Here is a 20,529-nt window from a genome sequence, read left to right on the forward strand (position 1 = left end):
GAGAAGTCACTTAAACAGTAAGTAAGCTGCTTTATTTTTACTGTGCACAACCCTGTCACAGATGTAGCACAAATGCTTGGAGATAAACTGTCTTCTATTTAAATACAAAGAGTTCCAATCCTTTCAGCACTTGCAGGCTTAGTCAGGCTTCATCTCATGTGCCCTGGGTTAAACAAATCAGTGTTGGATGATCTCTGGCCCCAGTGGCATCATTTCAAATGAACGTTTTCTCTCCTGTCCACACTACAGTTAGGAACCAGCAAGCAATTATTCTACTTCAAGAGCAAAAATAAAAAGGCCAGGTTTTAAAGGAAGAAAATTGAGTTCATTTTATAAAAGCATAATGGCTTGGGCCAGAAACCCATTAACACCTATTTAAAGTATACCACAGATTAGATTTATAAATGTGACTTTGGTGATGTTCTTTTTACCTTGTGTTGTAAGATACTTGGGCCGTATTAGATTTGAAAGCCTGATGTTCCAAGTGGGGTACGCCAATTTCCTATCATCCAAGCAACTGAAGAGTAAAAGCCTTAAGGCTAAAAATGGGTTTTGCTTTGTTCCCTTGTAAGACACATATGCATAGTGCAGGAAGAGAGCTGGACATTAAAACTGCTTTGTACAGCCCTGCTCCAAACAGCCACACACACAGTACTTTTTAAATGTCTGCCCATCCATGCCTGGAACAATTTTACACAGTTGGCGGTGACTGTGTAAACACCCAGCCCACGCAGCTGTTCATTTGTGACACAGTCCCCTGCTCTCCTGTCACTGCTGGGCCTGAGAGTGAGTTGGCAGCATGTGGTCCCCAGCATCTAGGCCTCAGTGACAATCAGGTCTCTGGTGACTTGAAAAGCGGCAATGAGGGAACTCAGCTGAATCTTCTCACTGGTGCCAACAGAAAGTCTGTACCTAAAAGAAAGCAAACCGAAGTTAAGAATAGCACTGCCTTTTGACCAAAGAACAATAGCAATCAGACCTAAAGTCGGCTGCAGGACTGAAGGAGGGAATGGAAATTCATCCCAGGCAGCAGTCTTTTGTGTTCCCAGACAGTTTCTTTGCTGCCTCAAATACTCATTCATAAATCTGATTCAGACTACAAAGGAAAAATTTTTTTAAAAATTGTTACCAGTAGTGGTGATCTGAACTGAACTTTGTTCAAGCTCTTTGTGAATATGCAAAATGCATGTGACTAGGGATTATTTCTTCACCTACAAAATGCATTGAGAGGGATTTTAATTAAGTTTCCTTCCTCCTAATTCACTGGGAAGTTTGGTTTGCCGTATCTGTGGCTCTGTGGTCTAGTCAATAAAGCAAGACACTGGTATTTATCTTGCAACCTTTTCAAGTGCCCAGCTATTGAAAGTAAAACCATGCAATTCACAGTGTAGCAGTAAGAAGTGACCTAATTGGTACGTGTGAATGCCAGTGATGGTGAATTGGAGTTGGCTGATGTGGGTGTCTATTTTGAACCCAGTGCTTTTTGTCTACTCAGATGAGAGCTGCCAGCTTCACTGGGGGCTAATAACTGTGTTTACTGAAGCAGCCAAAGTGGAAAATTGAGTTTATGTTTACTTTCCCTGCAATATGCTTTCGTATGCCAAAATGCCTTAATAACAGCTGGATAGCTGGCTGTCCCCAAACAACCTAGATGTTTGAACTATAAAGCAGGCGTCCCAAATAACAAGAGCACATGGAGAACAAGGGTGGACCCGGCCTCTGAGGCTGAAGGAGAGGCCTTTATCTCAAATATGTAACTGAGCTGTACCTATCCCTGTTTAACCCCTGTGCTTTAAAAAAGCAGCTCCACGCCCTTCCCCCCGCTTTGTTCAATAATCCCACCCGAAACTAAACTCTACTATGTATGAATGATTTAGACCAAACCACTGATTCTAAACAAGTAGAAACAAAAAACTCAGAACAAAGGGAAAGCAGGAAAACAAAACCGGAAAATAAATACTCACTCAATGTCTGCCATTTTGGTCAATAAATGTATTCGAACTGAAGATGGAAAGTCAACTGGGAGGAAAAAAATCAAATGAGTGGGGTCTGTCATTATTTACTGTTGAAAACATCACAGAGGACAAGTATGAGTTTCCACATCAGATAAGACTAATCTCTTGAAGCTACAGATCCTTGAGACACCATGCCTCTAGAAGTACAAAGTGTGTAAGTTTTCAAAGTTTTTGTTCTTTTTGAGTCTTTGTAGGGTAGCTAAAAAAATGAGCAGGTTCCAGAGTGATCATAAGAAGGTGGAAGACCCATCCACAATGCTGTTTCAGCCACTGGGTCACTCTTAAGTTACTGTCAAAGCCGAGTGCTCACTTGCTATCCCAATTTTGAAAACGATTGATTTTTAAAGGTCAGTTCATTCTCAGTGTCCACTAAGTGCAGAGCTGGGCCTGAGCCAACCACGTTCTTGGGCAGAATTTCACACACCAGCCAGTGGCTTAGAAAGGAACTGGCAGAACCAGTGTTCATGGACCAGACTGTCCGCAGGTGACTGTGGGTCAGGGAGGAGCTTCTCCATGAGGCTCAACAGACCACTCAGAGCTCAAAGACACAAGTGTCCGGTCCTCCCTCAAAGGGCTAACTGGATTGGCCTGGGGTGGGTAGTATGTGGGCCAGGGTCGAGCAGCAGTTTTCTGTAGAGAACACACGACCAAGTGGGGAACTTAAGGTGGTTTAGGTGAGACCACTCTGGCTGACCTGAAGCTAGATCTTCCTTCTCCCTCTCTTTTTGGGGAAAATACCCTTTTAGAAATACGAATTACAATATCCTACTTATTGCTTTAAAATATGAACCCTTGGAGGAAATAAGTTAGCCTTTCAGGAATTTCTTCTTTCCCCCTAGCATTCTAGAGGTCAAAAGAGTATTTTTAGAACAAGGTTTTAAATAGCAAGATAAAACAAAAAATGAGGGACCAGGTTTACACCTCTTCATTCCTGTTTCTTTGTTTCCAAAGTGGACAGTGGAGCTTCAGGTTTCCTCTCCAACCACCCCCAACCCCAAAGCATGCTGCCTTATACACAGCTTCTGAACTGGGGAGGAACATGAGTTACCTCTGTGCACGAACAGGTGTATCTCCGTCAGGATGTCGTGTAACGCCAACCCCTTCAGCGTTTTTAACTCCATGATATCTAGAGAGGAGCAGTTAAGGCAAAGGGACCAAGTTCCAGGACAAACACTGTAGAGAGTGACTTGAAAGCAGGGCTTTTCACCCCAACACAGCTGTTGCTTTCCATCTGAAGTGGCATATGTTGGACTCAAATTCTTATTTTTCTGTGTTTTCATCTCCATCCAATAAGGGTTTTCTGAAAAATAACAGTTGTATCTGTCTAGTAGAGAATAGAACCAAATGCGTTCCCTAAAAGGCTTTACATCACTACACCTAGCTCTTAATTTTACAGGAAAACAAGAGTAACACTGACATCTTGAAAATGACTGCATCTTCCATCCAATGTCTAAGTGCTTCCCTCCCATCTGTGAGTGGAGTGGCTGCAAGCCACAACCAGGTCAGGGCCCTTCAGGAAGAACTCTGTGGCATTAAAGACAAGCACTCATTCCGCCCACAGATCGTGCTCCATCATGAGCTGAAAGGAGTTCCATGTTCAGACCCTGGACACGTAAGCACCGACTGTAGGGCATGAGAAAGGATATTCCTGTAGGCCGTGGTGAAGTCTTGATTCAACATCCAGTCCAGAATGTTGGCAATGTCTGACTTGAGTGGGTGTCCTGTGCAGGTGTAGACGGTCTCCTCTGTGACCTTCCCAAAGGCCATGTTGGTGCTCTGTGCAGACAGAGGGGGAGAATCACCATAGCTGCTGCAGGCGGATCAGGAGGCAATTTCAGTGGCAGCAATGTGGGGGTGGGGAGGCACCCGGCAGGCTGAACCCTGTACTTCTTACACTGCTAAGATCTGGCCATGTCCGGAGGATGCCGCTGCTTATCAGCTATGTTACTGCTGCAGAGTCCTTCCCTATCTCTCCCTTGTTTGCAACAAATTATTCTTTCAATTAATTGAAACACAAGGGTGGGGGTACATCTTTAATATATAACAAGATCAAGTTTTTACCAGTTCTCTTGTATTGTTGCTTATGTCTTTCTTGGAAAACTATTCCAAAGCAACTAGAGATCTGCTTGGAGTAGTGCCATACCTGTAAGATGTTCAGAGCCCTTCGCATGTCTCCACTGGAAAGAGTTATGAGTGCTTTCATCCCGTCTTCACTTATATCAACTCTGAAAAGAAATAGGCAGAAGGGATTCAGAGGTCCTGAGAGCACAAGTGCTTATGGAGGGAACAAGATGGCCTGGGATGATCGAGGAATTTAAACAAAGAAAAGGGAAGGATAGAGTTAACAATACTCTCCTGATCTACAGACTCCAGAATTCACTGGCTTTTGGGGACACTGGCCTCATGTTGAGTCACAGTCCAGTCCAAGTCTAGAAGGACTCTTATTGGGATCAAGTGTTGCTTAATCAACTGTTGCGCAGGTAGCTTTGAAATCTGTTCTCTGGGAGGATAGGGTCCTGATGAGATCTGCAATTGCAGAGCCAAGGCACCTGTTAACAACAGCAGCGGCTTGGGCTGGTTACTTGCTTGGCATCTGATTACACAGAATGTGATGGCTCAGGACTCTCCCTTCTAGTCAAGAAAGGCTAGAGGCATCTTAGCAGAGGGGACTTGGCAATGTGCAGTTCCCAACAACAAAAGAAGAGCAGGAAGAAGGTGGGACAGCTTCCCGGGGAGAAGGATAGAATCCAGTGAAGAACCAAATGACTTTCATGAAGAATGTCTGTGAGATGCCAGGGCAGCTGACAGACAGGGAGGCTTAACCTGTGCCAGGTTTCCTGAATTATCTACAAACGGTATCACCTTAAAACATACCAGCCAGTAGCCTTACCCAACAATCAGTCTCCCAAAGCCCACCCCTCTTCCCTGCTTTTCAACATACTTACTTCTCTTCTTCTACGACGTGTTCCAGGCGGGGAACCATGAGTTCGGGAGTCAGTGGTCCGAATCGGAATCTTGTACACCGGGACTGCAAGGCGGGAATGATCTTTGACAGATAGTTACAGATGAGGCAAAACCTGGTATTTTCAGTAAACTTCTCAATCACTGGCAAGGGAAAAGAAAACCACCTCACTTCCATTCTGATTCTTCAAGGGACCCAGAAACCCTGCACTTTTCTAGGGTCATGTGAAAGGCACAGAAAACAAGAATGCAGACAAGTGGAGATGCTATGGTAGTGAGAGAGGATGTCCCTGGAGACCAGCCATCCTTTCCCGAGCTGATGAACAGGACTGTACAGAACACTTCCTCTTCCACGATTGGCCATGATTCTGGCACTGTTGCCATTCTACTCCATTAAGATGTGAAATCCAGTATTCCTTCCCTTTTGCATAAAATTCTACTTAGCAGATGGATGCTGCCCCAACTTTTACTGGGCAGGGGAAGAGGATGGCTTTTTGAAGACTTTCCAATGGACTTTGTCTCAAACTCTTAGAGCATTCGCAAAGCATTAACATGAATTCAGAGATGCCGAAGACATCAGTTTCATTCTGTACCAACATTCTCACGTTGGGATCTGCCCAGACTGACTCAACAGAACAAGATGCTGCAGAAAGACTGCCAACGCCTTTAGGACCAGAAGATATTCTGTTCTCCTCCTCCTTAAACATGGGCTGGAATCTACTCCTCCCTAAGATTCTTAAAGATTCTCTTCTCTCTTAGCTGTTCACTGCAGAATCTTAATGAGAGAGATTAAGAATGTCCTTGCAAAGAAACTAACTGCACCAGGCCCCTGAAGACTGACAAATTACAGCGTACTCTCCCTTCCCAGCCAAATCATTTTCCTGGCAAGAAGTGAAATCATGTCAGCTTTCTGACATGACTGATGCAACTAAATTTCTAGTATTACTTTCCTGGCTCCTTTGTATCTAAGGGTACCAACAGCAGAAAGGCCTATCTAGCAGTTTAGGAATGAACAACTTCCTAACCGCTCCCATCCATCAGTACAAATTCCCAACCCTGAAACTGAACCCAGGGGGAAAGGAGGATAAAACACCAGTGTCTGGTCATTACCTAAGAGTCCCCAAAAGGTTTATGTCTTTAAGTTACTAAAAGAGGTAATATCCCAGTGCAGAGATTTTTGTCTAGATCATCAGATGGGATATGAAGTGAAAGGCATACAGAGATTTGAATGAAAACTGAAAAGAAGCCATGTCCTATCTCACGTCCAAAGATGCTAATTCTCTGGAGCTGTCCTCACCAACACACTGTACATGGCCATACTCCTTACCTCTCCGCAGGGCGTTCTGGGCGTCCTGAGTCATGGCATCGGCCTCATCTAGGATCACTAGTTTAAAGCCTTTCCTAGGAAAACAAGTGGTACTTTCTAAAAGCTTCTTCAATCTCACTGTGACTTCCAGGCCCAAACCTACACCTTCACATTTGTGCCATTGGGCCCTGGCTCATAAAGTTCATTTTTCCTAGAACTCTGACCAAAGCAGACATTTGTGGTCACACAGAGCCAATACTCCACTGCTCCTTCAACTCTTGAAGGGAACAGAGGTCTAACTTCTGTGTCATTCTGTCCTCTGGCACCTTCCTCGTTCTTCCACCCAGAATCCTATTATCCTAGTGCTGCCTTTTCCCCATCACCTTTACTGTCTTTTCCTCTCTTTTTTCACCACCATCCTAGTTCTCCACCCTGATCTCAATTCATTTTTGTTTAAATTCAGACTAGCTCACCCAGTCTCATGATGTAATCAGTTCTCTGTTAACCAATAAAATGAAACTAATGCTGCCCCAGAGTACCTGCAAATAGATTTAGATAGTATTTTCATTTTAGTATTTCTTACCACCATTCCTGTACTTTATGTCTTTCTCATGGCTGCTTTTGACAAATCCTCCCCCCTCTTTTTTGTACACTTTTATAAACTGGCAAAGGAGAGGATTTAAAAAACAACTCACTGATCAAAATCTTTAAGCAGAGAAATTATGCAAAGAATTCTTACTTAAATATTGTCCTTGTGCTAGCAAAGCTCAGGATTGGTCCCCGAACAATATCTATTCCTCGGTCATCTGATGCATTCAGCTAAATGTGAAAGAAGCCAGAATAAACAGAAAACATATTAGTGTGCTATGAATTAATGTATCTTTTTATCAGTCCTGCTCAGCAAGCTAGGTCTCTAGGTCTAAGGACAGATAAAGAGATGATCATTAAAAGATAGCAGTTATATTTAAAACTCACAGTTCACTAGATCATTCCACTATATTCTGAAAGGCCAATGACTATCTTTCTTCTCCCTTTTGAGGACAATCACTGACATGCTTTGGAGGAATAATTAATTGGTCTGGTCACAGTGAATAGCACCCCAGGCAGGAGCAGAATGATACTAATTTTAGCTACCACAACCCAGAGCAACCCAGAAGTTAGCAAGTCTTTAATAAACTGAAGTAAGAACAATTAAGAATCTTGGTAGCAGAAAGATTCTAAGATCTATAACAAAAAAAGTAAGTTAAACCATTTCTTTTCTTAACAATAGACAATATTTAGAATTTCATAATCTAAGTGGATCAGTCGTGTCCCAGCAGTAAACAGCACACTCAAATTCGGTAATTTGAAGAGAATTAAATGAAGAGATATTTTAAAAGGTGCTCGTGAGGTGTGGGAGAAACCACAAGAGCTATGCAATACCTTATGGGCTACTGGGGCCCATTACCACTCCCAAGTCTTAAGGGGTTGTTGGGGGAGTGGTGCTGGCTCCTGGGGAATGCTGGGTGCTGTGCCCTGTGGGTGGGGACACTGTCCGTCTGTGGTGACCCAGGGCTGGACCAGGCATTATTTTTCCCCCAACTCCTGGCCAAACCCAATAGGAGCCAGAGGGCAAGGGAGCTTGTCAGCAACACCGCCCAGTCTTCTGGGACAAGAATAGTGTGGAGCAACATGGAGAAGGGCACATGGGATACAGCTAGCAACCAAGTGACCCCTGAGTGTTTGAGTAAAAGCTGGCAAAAGCAAACAAAAACACCTGGCCCTACCACTGCCCTCTAGTTACACCCAAAATCTCCCGGCAAAAATGTCAATTATAGGAAAAGTGAATTGAAATATTGTATATCTGCTTCTTTCCCAACCACCAGCAGGGCAACTAACTTGGAAAACAAAACTAGCAGAACTAAAAATAAGAAACCAGAGTCCGTTGAAAGTTAAGGGTAATCCTTTCATTTACCTCCAAGACCATGGAGCCAAATTCCTTATCTTTGTACAGCTGTTTAGCACAGGCCAGGATGGTGGATGTCTTTCCTGTCCCTGGAGGACCATACAGAAGGAGGTGCGGCAGGCGGTCCTCACTGATAAACTTCTGAACTGAAGATGGGGGGAGAAAGAGAGATGCTATCAGTCTCAGTCGCCTCATTCACCGTGGGCCAGAGTTGGGCTGAGTCTACTTCACATCTGTGTTCAAATCCAGGGCACGGGCAGGAATGAAACGTCTGAAGGATGCAGCTGTCAGAGCCACATCCCAAAAGCTTAGTCAGATTCTTTAAGGTTATCACAGCAGAGACCACATCCCTAAGCAATGTATCCAGGTTCTTCAGCTAGGATACCAGCCACTGACACAGGGATACTTACTAGTACTCAAGATGTCCTGATGAGAAATGAGATCATCCAGTGTCTGGGGCCGGTATTTTTCAACCCTAAAATACAATGTAGCATGCATTACAACATATATGAAGGCCAGAATATTTTGTTAGGTGCAGAAGAGTCCTTTCATACATATCCCAACTAAAAGAAGAGAGATACAAAAACCTGTAACCCAGTGGTTCTCAATCGGGGCAATTTTGTCCTCCAGTGAACTCTTGATAATATCTACAGACTTTTCCCCTGTCAAAACTGGGTGGAAGGTGCTACTGGCATCTAGTGGATAGTCATCAGGGAAGTTATTAAACATTATGAAATGCACAGGCTAACCCCTGTGGCCACGCCCTCCCCCCCCCCCCAATATCTGGTAAAAAATGTCAACAATGCTGAAAAACTGCTCTCATTTCACCTTTCCAGCTATCTGCCTATAATCTCAACCTGGATGGGCACCTAACGTTAATTCAAAATTGAACCTGTATCCCAATATAAATTAACAGATGAATGGATCAATAAATGGTGGTATAGCCATACAGTGGAATATTACTGGCAATAAAAGGACATGAACTGCTGATCTAAGAAGCCAGTCATGAAAGGCTACATATTGTATGATTCAAGTTACATGAAATATCCAGAATAGGCAAATTCATAGAGACAGAAAGTAGATGAGTGGTTGCCAGGAGCTGAGGGAGAGGGGAATGGGGAGTGACTGCCAATAGGTATATTGTTTCCATTTGCGGTATATGAAAAACTGCAACTAGACAGTGGATGATCACACAACATTCTGAATGCACTACAAAATCGCTACAACTGTAAATTGTATGTTATGTATTTTTACTATAGTAACAACAAACCGAACTCATTATCTTGAAAACTTTTGAAAAGAAACAAGAGTTTTTAAAAATCAAGCCAAATCCTCTCAGTCTTTAAAACAACAGTAAGACACAGTTGTGGAAGCAGACTGGCTAAGAGTGCAAGCTCTGAATCTGGACCACCTGGGTTCAAATCCAAACCTATTTTCCAACTCTAGACCTTAAGCAAGTCATTTAACCTTTTGGTAAAGCTGGAATAACAGTATCTTCTTCCCAGGGTCTTTGCAAAATTCCAACATCTAATAGGGTGCGTGTTACAAAGTCACTGAAATATGTTAACTAGGAAGTGCTGTCATCATCATCATCATCATTCTAGCTTAAAATGTGACCAGTAATCGCACCGAGAGAAGAGGCTATTTTGGCAAGAGAGAATATTCTGCCACAGAGGCCAAGGCAATGTCAGAAGACATGGGATCGAACCCATGTTGTCACCCAAGTGGGGAAGCCGTTTTCCTCTTCCGCAACAGGAAAGGGGGCCCAGGGTTACGGGTAAAGGGAGACCTAGCCAGTTATAAATAGAATAGAGCAGGACTGGGGAGTTGAGGGCAGGTGAACTTCTGTGGCTCCACCCCGGCCTCAAGTCCGGGGACTGCGGGGCGAGGTCGGGCTGGAGACTGGCCACTTGTTCACTCGGGCCACCGCCTCCGCGCGCGGCCGATCCCCTTCCCCGCAGCAGCCAGGCCCCCTCCTACCAGGGCAGGTTTCTGATCTTGGCCGCCTCAGGCTGCTGCTGCTTGTGCGCTGAGGTCTCCATAATGATGATGGTGATGATGGTGGCCGGTAGGCTTGTCGCGTTTCCCAGAGGCCCGAACCTCGCCAACAGCCGCAACCACACCCAGGGACCCTCGCACTTCGAGTTAGCGCGCAAACGCAACTCTCGCGAGATTTAGCGGCCATCGGACTTCCTCCCTAGGTCCCGCCCCCTCCCCGTTGCTAAGGCCTTGTTGCCTGGTTGCCGGCAGGCCCGGGCGGACGCCTCGCCCCAGCTCCGCCCTTCTCTAGCTGGATCTCCCCTCTCCAGTGTGGACCAGAGTCCTGAACCCAGAGGGAGCGCGCGCCGGAGAGGCACGGCCACCCCCTACAGCCACCTAATCGTCATTACAAATTAAAGTCTCACGGCCAAAGGCAATTCCAGTCGTCACCAGAGTTATAGCTGTTACCGTTCAAAGGAACAGAAAGCGGCCAGCGCTAAAAAATTCTGAGGTAAAACAACCCCACATGACATGACCAGTTCTTGAATACAGATACCATAAAAAACAAGGCTTGAAATACTTTTTGCCCCCAAAGCTAGGAGGTGAGCACTTCAAACTGAAAAACAACTCCAAGCACAACTCCAACTTTAGTCTGTCTCTCAAATCTATGCCCCTCACCTAACAAAATTTACAGAACAACCTCCAGAAACAACTCCAGAGAGGAAAAAATAAATAATAAGTAATGTCCCTCCAGGTTAATATGTGTAACTGGAAAGGGCTACTTAGTAAGCGAAGAGGACAGGGTCCCTCTGACGTGAAGCTGCTGAGGACAATTGGTATCAAAATGTTAGTATTTTTTTTCTGAGGTAAGGGGATTATGAACCACTTATGTTTTCTATTTTGCTGGTCTGTAGTTCCCAGCAATAAGTGTGTATTATATCCGTAATAAAGTTTGGCTGTTGTTTTGGCTGCGCTGGGTTTTAGTTGTGGCACGCAGTATCACGAGAGATTTTCATTGCCGCCTGTTGGATCATTGTTACAGCATACGGTCTCTTCACTGTGGCATGTGGAATTTAGTTCCCTGACCAGGAATGGAAGCCAGGCCCCTGCTTTGAAGGCTCGGATTCTTAGCTACTGGATCACCAGAGAAGTCCCTGTTTTTTGTTTGTTGGTTGTTGTTTTTTTTTTTGCCATGCTGAGAAAGACAACAATCCTGAGAGGAGATGAGACTGACCCAGGATTACAAGCGTTCTCATTTAGAAGTAGCTGCTCCTTGCCTCTTACTACCACACTGTCACCCATTTTAGGAGTAGAATAGAGGGACAGAGGGCAAATATAAAATGACAGTTATGGCTTCACCCTGGTCCCTTCCTGGGGAGTCAGAAGGGGGTCAGATGGGGCTGTGATATGACAATGTCCATCTGTCTGACTTACTTCATTTAGTATAATGACCTTATTCTTTATCATATGGATATCCAGTTTTTCCAACATTATTTTTTGTAGAAACTATCCAGTGAGTATTGTATTCTTGGTTCTTTGACAAGTATTCAGTTCAGTTCAGTTCAGTCGCTCAGTCGTGTCCAACTCTTTGCAACCCCATGGATTGCAGCATGCCAAGCCTCCCTGTCCATCACCAACTCCCAGAGTTCACCCAAACTCATGTCCATCGAGTCGGTGATGCCATCCAGCCATCCCATCCTCTGTCATCCCCTTCTCCTCCTGCCCTCAATCCCTCTCAGCATCAGAGTCTTTTCCAGTGAGTCAACTCTTCGCATGAGGTGGCCAAAGTTCTGGAGTTTCAGCTTTAGCATCAGTCCTTCCAATGAACACCCAGGACTGATCTCCTTTAGAATGGACTGGTTGGATCTCTTTGCAGTCCAAGGGACTCTCAAGAGTCTTCTCCAATACCACAGTTCAAAAGCATCAATTCTTCAGTGCTCAGCTTTCTTCACAGTCCAACTCTCACATCCATACATGACCACTGGAAAAACCGTAGCCTTGACTAGATGGACCTTTGTTGGCAAAGTAATGTCTCTGCTTTTGAATGTGCTATCTAGGTTGATCATAACTTTCCTTCCAAGGAGTAAGAGTCTTTTAATTTCATGGCTGCAGTCACCATCTGCAGTGATTTTGGAGCCCGAAAAAATAAAGTCTGACGCTGTTTCCACTGTTTCCCCATCTATTTGCCATGAAGTGATGGGACCAGATGCCATGATCTTCGTTTTCTGAATATTGAGCTTTAAGCCAACTTTTTCACTCTCCTCTTTCACTTTCATCAAGAGGCTCTTTAGCTCCTCTTCACTTTCTGCCATAAGAGTGGTGTCATCTACATATCTGAGGTTAGTGATATTTCTCCTGGCAATCTTGATTCCAGCTTGTGCTTCTTCCAGCCCAGCATTTCTCATGATGTACTCTGCACAGAAGTTAAATAAGCAGGGTGACAATATACAGCCTTGACGTACTCCTTTTCCTGTTTGGAACCAGTCTGTTGTTCCATGTCCAGTTCTAACTGTTGCTTCCTGACCTGCATATAGGTTTCTCAAGAGGCAGGTCAGGTGGTCTGGTATTCCCATCTCTTTCAGAATTTTCCACAGTTTATTGTGATCCACACAGTCAAAGGCTTTGGCATAGTCAATAAAACAGATATAGATGTTTTTCTGGAACTCTCTTGCTTTTCCCATGATCCAGCGAATGTTGGCATTTTGATCTCTGGTTCCTCTGCCTTTTCTAAAGCCAGCTTGAACATCTGGAAGTTCATGGTGACAGGTATTATTTGATCATATATGTATGTGTTTTTTTCTGGGCTGCCAATTCTGTTCCATTGGTATGTGTGTCTTTTTTTTTTTTTATGCCAGTACTATAGTGTTTTGATAATTAAAGCTTTGTAATAAAGTTTGAAATCAGGAATTGTGATGCTGTCAATTTGGTTTTTCTCTTAGAGTCCTTTGTGGTTCCATACAAATTTTAGGACTTTTTTTTTTTTAACTTCTGTGGAAAATATTATTGGAATTTTGCTAGGGCTTATGTTGAATCTATAGATGGCCTTGTTTGTATGTACTTTCTAAGAATATTAATTCTTCTAGTTTGTGAGGTCAGAATATCTTTCCATTTATATGTGTCTTCTTCAGTTTCTTTTCTCTATGTGTTGTGTTCACTGTATTGATCTTTCATCTCCTTGTAAATGCATTTCTATTATTTTTTTATGCAGTTGGAAATGGGATTATATTCTCTGTTTCTCTTTTTGACAGTTCATTGTTAGTATATAAAATGTTGATTTTATATCCTGCAGCTTCATTGAACCGGCTGATTAATTCTAATAGCTTTTGATGGAGTTCCTCACCCAGTAAACATAGAGTTAAGTAAGAATAGTTAATTGCCAAATATCTATCTTATCCTTATGCCTGCAGCATTATTTGGGAGAAATCCTTGGGGCGTAAGTGACAACCTTGGATCTATTCAGGGGGAGGAGGCAAGTTATCTCTTTCATCTACCCTGGTCTCTCATGATTCATCTTAGAGCTATTGTTTCCCTTGTTTCTGAGGATGGGAGAAGTGAGAGAGAGCACTTGATATCAAAGATCTTGATCTTGATGGACTTGGAATTTGTTAAAAATGTTAGAAGGTGCTCAGAGTCAGGATTTTGTGCATGTTTTGCTTTCTTTTCACAATTCCTTTGGCTCTTTAATTCATGTAGTACATTTTAGTGATTTAAAGTAGAGTATTTTTAAATCTACATATAAATATACTATATAGTATAAGTATAAATATAAATCATATTTTTTTAAACTTTTTTTTTGGCACGTTACTTGGCTTGTGGGACGTTAGTTCTCCAACCAGGGATCAAGCCCATACCCTGTGCAGTGGAAGCTCAGAGTCCTAACCACTGGACTGACAGGGAATTCCCAAATTATATTTGAACATGCTTTAAACATAAGTGTAAATTTAAATTTTACACACACACATACACACTATTGGTTCTGTTTCTCTGGAGAACCTGACTGGAAAAGCCATAACCTGAGCTTTATTCAGCTGCCATGGTAAAAGCCATGCTGCTAAGAAGTTTTTGCATTAGAAAGAAACAATGCCACTGCCTCCTTGAGCTGGAAAATGTGAAAAAGGTTGGACCAAGTTTTCATAAAGCTCTGTGTACAGCTGATATTGTTTGCTTGGAATGCAAAATTCCTCTGTGTTATACTGTATATTTACAAGGTCATCTATCATGCTCCTCCTCAGTGCATTGTAAGCTCATTGAAAGGCAAGGCTTTGCTTTCCTCACCACTGTGTTCCTGGTGCCTGAAACAGTGCATGTCTCAAAGGAAAAACTCAATTTATAATTGTTTGATGAAGGAAGAAATGAATGGTAATAGCTAATGTTCATTAGGCAGTTGCTGTGGGCCAGACACTGTTCTAATTGCTTTACATTCTAAGTTCATATTTAGTTATTGTCATAAGGCCAGCCTTCTGTTATTATTGACCCCATTTCATTGGTATGTTAAGTAACTTGCCCATGTTCTGACTTGGTGTAAGGTACAGAACTGGATCTTGGTGTGATTCTATAGCCAAAAGTCTTAGCCACTCTGCCAGTGGCTAGTGTAGTCCCCAGACCAGCAGCAGCAGCCCCTGGGAACTTGTTAGAAAAGCTAATTATCCACCCCCTCTCCCCAACCAAAACCACTGAATTTTATACTCTGGGGGTGGGCTCAGCCCTCCCTGTAGTCACAAGCCCTCCAGAGGAGTCTGATGTGCTCAAATTTGATAAACAGTGCCTTACACTCTACTGCTTCTCAGTCCTTGAGCTCCCCAGGAGTTCACTTTCTAAGAAAAGGAATGGGTACTCACATGCATATTTTGGAAAAACAATTAGTAAATGTCATTTCTGTGTGTGTGTGTGTGTGGTCTTGCTTGTATCTGTTTTTGCTATTGATTGAAGATACAGTCCTTTAGGCAACTTAGTATCTCTTTGGGTCTCAGTATTGGCTTTTGTGAAATGGATGGGGTTAGGGGGACTGAACTAGAAAGAGGGTTGATATTAGAAGCACCACAGGATTTTTTTTTTTTAATTTCAATACCAGAAGTCCAATCAGATCAATTAAGTTTGGCCTAAGGTGCACCACCAGGCATTGGCATCTTAAAAAACTGCTCAGTTGTTCTAATATTCAGCCAAAGTTGGACTACTTCCTTAGGCTAAGCCAATCACAGTGACCCTAGTTCCCTGATTGGCTTAAGGCATAACATGTGACCCAGTTCCGTCCAGTGAGATGTAAGGGGAAATGGCGGTGGGTGGGGAAGGCGCCTCTGGGAAACTTTGCTCCTTACTTTGCTCATCGTTGCGCCAGATGATCCTTAGCTTTTCTCCCAGTGACAAAATTCTATAACTTCAAAGAGAAACAGAGAGAGAAGACGTAAGTTCCAAGCTCACATATCTTATTAGCAGCCTGAAGTTAATATATAAAGGAAGAAGTTTGAGTGGACCCTATGCCCTGCCTCAAAGGGAGCAGAGTTTGTAGATGAAAGATATAAGCAGAAAAGGATTGCAGCAATGAAATATTGGATAGCTCACAGTCAGTAAGACTCTTGGAGAACCCTGCTTGGAAAATGGAACAAAGACAGGCCATGTAACTGGAACCATGGTCAAAATTACTCCATAGAGCCAAGCCAGTAAGGAAACTCTTTCTGCTGCTTACCGTTGGACCCTACTGCCCCTACTCACTGGATGTTGCTTTCACCATGTCTAATATCAGAAAGAATTCACCAATTCTCTCCTGTACTGGAGTCTTCCTAAAGCCAGTGACACATGGCTGAGCCCCTTTGCTGTTCACCTGAAATTATCACAACAACGTTAATAGGCTGTACTCCAGTACAGACTAAAATGTTTTAAAACAACAGCAACAACAAAACTTTGGGGAGACATGCCTAATTAGCCAGGCCTGGGTCATGTGCCAGTGAGTACCAGGTATATAGCTTGAGTAGTGGAAAGTGACATCTGCCTCCCACCAAGACTTGTGAACTGGTAACATCCCTAAATAATAGGAAAGGGGTTCAGATGCTGGCAGCCAAAAGGTTCACAAATGTCCACTATACCAGTACTGAGCCATGAGGGACAGCAGGCAAATGTTGCCAGCTCTTCTGAATTTCTAGAGAAACCAGAAACCTGGATTTGTATGTGAAAATTTGGTATGTTAAACCTTGAAAACTAATTAAAGAAAATAAAACTGCTGGCCAAATAAAAACACTGTAGGAGCACTTGTGACTTCTGATTTCACAAGAACAGATGATCAAAATATCCTTCTTATCCTCTACCTTGATTTTAGACCTTCTGGAGGAATATGGCAAATTGGCTGGTATCTCCATGTGAATTGTGACATTGATGAACACAGGCACAAACTTTTCTTGTACAATCAGAACCAGACTTGGAAATGCTTTAATATAACATCAGGTCCTGGAGATGGTGGGATCAGAGGTTGCAAACAAGATTAACAACAAAAGACATTTGCTCTTAAAGTTGAATTAGGGAAAGGGAACCCTGAATTTTATTATTCTCAGCTTTGGAACAAACTTGGCTTTGGACACACAGCACTTACTGCCTTAGTTTATTTTTAAGATTTGTTCTTATGAGAGAATGGGATTCAAGGACTATCTTTGGAAGAGGCTGGCAGAAGAAAATCACACTGGGTCTTTCTCTTCAACATGTTTATACTGGTGAAATTTATCATGTTTAAATGAAGAGCAAGGTCTTGAAGGAGGGAAAAAATCTCAAAGGACAATTCAAAGAGTTTATATAGGGGGAAGGGCCATCTTATTTGGTGACCATGGCAAATTTACTGACTGATGAAATTAAGTCCTCAGATCTTTGGGGGTAATTGTCCCCTACACTTTCTCTTGTCAGAAGTCCACATCAGAACTTAGGGAAATTCATTCAGCATCCCATAAACTGGAAAAGGTCAGTTTTCATTCCAATCCCAAAGAAAGGCAATGCCAAAGAATGCTCAAACTACCGCACAATTGCACTCATCTCACACACTAGTAAAGAAATGCTCAAAATTCTCCAAGCCAGGCTTCAGCAATACATGAACCATGAACTTCCAGATGTTCAAGCTGGCTTTAGAAAAGGCAGAGGAACCGGAGATGAAATTGCCTACATCCGCTGGATCATGGAAAAAGCAAGAGAGTCCCAGAAAAACATCTATATCTGTTTTATTGACTATGCCAAAACCTTTGACTGTGTGGATCACAATAAACTGTGGAAAATTCTGAAAGAGATGGGAATACCAGACCACCTGACCTGCCTCTTAAGAAACCTATATGCAGGTCAGGAAGCAACAATTAGAACTGGACATGGAACAACAGACTGGTTCCAAACAGGAAAAGGAGTACGTCAAGGCTGTATATTGTCACCCTGCTTATTTAACTTCTATGCAGAGTACATCATGAGAAATGCTGGGCTGGAAGAAGCACAAGCTGGAATCAAGATTGCCGGGAAAAATATCACTAACCTCAGATATGTAGATGACACCACTCTTATGGCAGAAAGTGAAGAGGAGCTAAAGAGCCTCTTGATGAAAGTGAAAGAGGAGAGTGAAAGTTGGCTTAAAGCTCAATATTCAGAAAACGAAGATCATGGCATCTGGTCCCATCACTTCATGGCAAATAGATGGGGAAACAGTGGAAACAGCGTCAGACTTTATTTTGGGGGGCTGCAAAAATCACTGCAGATGGTAACTGCAGCCATGAAATTAAAAGATGCTTACTCCTTGAAAGGAAAGTTATGACCAACCTAGATAGCACATTCAAAAGCAGAGACATTACTTTGCCAACAAAGGTCCATCTAGTCAAGGCTACGGTTTTTCCAGTGGTCATGTATGGATGTGAGAGTTGGACTGTGAAGAAAGCTGAGCGCTGAAGAATTGATGCTTTTGAACTGTGGTGTTGGAGAAGACTCTTGAGAGTCCCTTGGACTGCAAAGAGATCCAACCAGTCCATTCTAAAGGAGATCAGTCCTGGGTGTTCATTGGAAGGACTGATGCTAAAGCTGAAACTCCAGAACTTTGGCCACCTCATGCGAAGAGTTGACTCACTGGAAAAGACTCTGATGCTGAGAGGGATTGGGGGCAGGAGGAGAAGGGGATGACAGAGGATGGGATGGCTGGATGGCATCACCGACTCGATGGACATGAGTTTGGTGAAGGACAGGGGGCCTCGCGTATTGCAATTCATGGGGTTGCAGAGTCGGACACGACTGAGCTACTGAACTGAACTGAATTGAAACATGTTTTGATTGAATAACTAATGAAATGGCTATTTATAGATTCCTGAATTTGATTCTTTTTAAGTTTGAGATTGAAAGGGTACCTCATTTGAATTTGCTCCATGACACTAGTGCTCAAAAAGTTCAGTTTTTCTACATTAAATACATCTGGCTCAAGGTCCTCTACTGCTCCTTCCACAGGGGAAGGTAGTTTGGAAACTTAGTCTACTGAGGGGTTGGGAGTTGGTTTCCTTCCCTTCTCTAGGGTCATTCAAGATGTCTAAGAGGTTGTGGGGAAACAGGCCAGAAAATTTGAGGAAGGACTCTTAGTTTTCAGTTCTTTACATAATCTGTTGGAGTAGATACTCTTTGTACAGATGGGAATGATCCTTTTGAAGATGGACAGTTCTGTTGGTAATAGTATCCTTTCCCTCAACAAACAACTCAGCCACCCAAAACTTTTGTCATCCCTCCCAATGCTACAGAGTATGAAGTTTAGACTTCCCTGTGTCCCTCCTTCAAAGTCCTTCCACCACCTCCTCCTACTCTTTCAAGTGAGGCCCCAGGACCCATAGTACGGGCACTACCAAGGAGCTTGTTAGAAATGCAGAGTCTCTAGACCCACTCCAGACCACCCAGATCAGAGTTCCATTTTAACAAGTTCTCCAGCCAGTTTGCATGCACCTTTCAGATGACACCTGGATTGCAGAATGTATCTTTCTCCCCGCATCCTGCTCCCCACCTCTGTTCTGCATCCCTAGTGTGGATCTTCAGGGAGCTGGGCCACTCCTGTCTCACAAACAGCACTCCCACCTCTTCTCCTCTAAGGGCCCTTCATTTTGATAATTCATCTCCCTAAGTTCCTAGGCATCCTAGCTCCCTTGAGCAAGGAGAGCCCAGCTCCCCAAGACTCTAAGACTTAATTGCTTGGAGAAAAAAAAATCCCCCTTAGTCATTTGTGATGAGTCTAGAGTAGAAAATAAGTCCAGTTAATTCTCAATCATATTATTCTGTCACACTAATAATAGGCCCTCCAGGCTAGTAAAATTTTAAAGATATTTCTTCATCTGGAACCTTTCCTGATTCTCCCTACTTGGAGGCCAGCTTAATTGCCTCGGGCTAGAATATCTGGGGTCATCCTGATTTAAAAATAGAAAGGAGTGTTAATAAGGAGGTGATGGAAGTGTGGCTACATTGGTATGACTCTGTTTGGCATTGGTCCAATCATGGACCATACTGTCTTTATGTTTGTGAGACTGGAAACGCAGAGGCAAAAAATAAAAAAGAAAGCAACTGAGTGTGTACCTGTTGTAAGAGCTGTGTGCTAAAAAGGGGACTGTTGACCACTTGCTCCCATCATAGTAGAGACCCTGGAGACATAAGGAAGTGAGAAATAAACCTTAATATTGGCAAAAGACCACAGATTCAATTCGAGGACAAATAGTAATAAGAAAATGCAAATTACTATCATTATTTATGTTGTATGACAGAATTACACAATGCTTTGTTATACAGTGCATGCTACACAGATAACTGCTATTTATAGACATTTCATCTTGTTCCTCCAATCCCCCTAAACTCACTCTTTCAAAGCATTTGGCCCAAGTTCAATGGCAATGTGATAAAAAAAAAGAAATGTGTATTTAAAATCAATTGCAATGCTGAAAAGTACAGCAAGAGAGTAGTACTGAAAGTTGAAGAGCCAAGACTGCTGCAAGTCAGCTTGGAGGAGAATTTTTAAACTTGAAAGTATTTTAAGTGTTTCAATGATATAGATGGTCAAAATATAATTTTTAAAATTCTTTTTACTTAAGAGAAATTGTGTTTTTTAAATGGGGAGTCACCTTAGAATTGAATATTTTCTAAACTGAAGATACTTGGCAGATGTGCAGGAAATTAAAATATCTGGCTTGTTCATTAATATGAGGATTGGGCAATTGTATCTTGAAGAAGTTTTGAAATTTGAAGGTCATTTAAGGTACAGATTTTTAAAAAACTCAACAGAAGCAAATTTCTTTCTCAAAGGGGGTATCTAATTAAAGTTCCATCTCATAGGAGAAAGTTATTTTATACTCTCT

General features: G+C 42.8%; 1 protein-coding gene across 1 annotated transcript; it reads right to left on the reverse strand.

Moving 5' to 3' along the window:
- Positions 1–16: 16 nt before the first annotated feature.
- On the reverse strand, positions 17–10,353 carry RFC5 (replication factor C subunit 5). The gene is made up of 11 exons (XM_052655180.1): positions 10,208–10,353; positions 8,638–8,702; positions 8,237–8,373; positions 7,022–7,101; positions 6,304–6,377; positions 4,961–5,120; positions 4,159–4,240; positions 3,662–3,791; positions 3,064–3,141; positions 1,965–2,019; positions 17–912 (listed from the first exon to the last, which is right to left on the reverse strand). Exons 1-11 carry the CDS (start codon positions 10,267–10,269, stop codon positions 816–818), a joined length of 1,020 nt encoding a protein of 339 aa, XP_052511140.1. The 5' UTR covers positions 10,270–10,353; the 3' UTR covers positions 17–815.
- Between the last annotated feature and the right edge of the window lie 10,176 nt (positions 10,354–20,529).

Source organism: Budorcas taxicolor, chromosome 17, assembly GCF_023091745.1.
Source record: "Budorcas taxicolor isolate Tak-1 chromosome 17, Takin1.1, whole genome shotgun sequence".
Taxonomy (NCBI): domain Eukaryota; kingdom Metazoa; phylum Chordata; class Mammalia; order Artiodactyla; family Bovidae; genus Budorcas; species Budorcas taxicolor.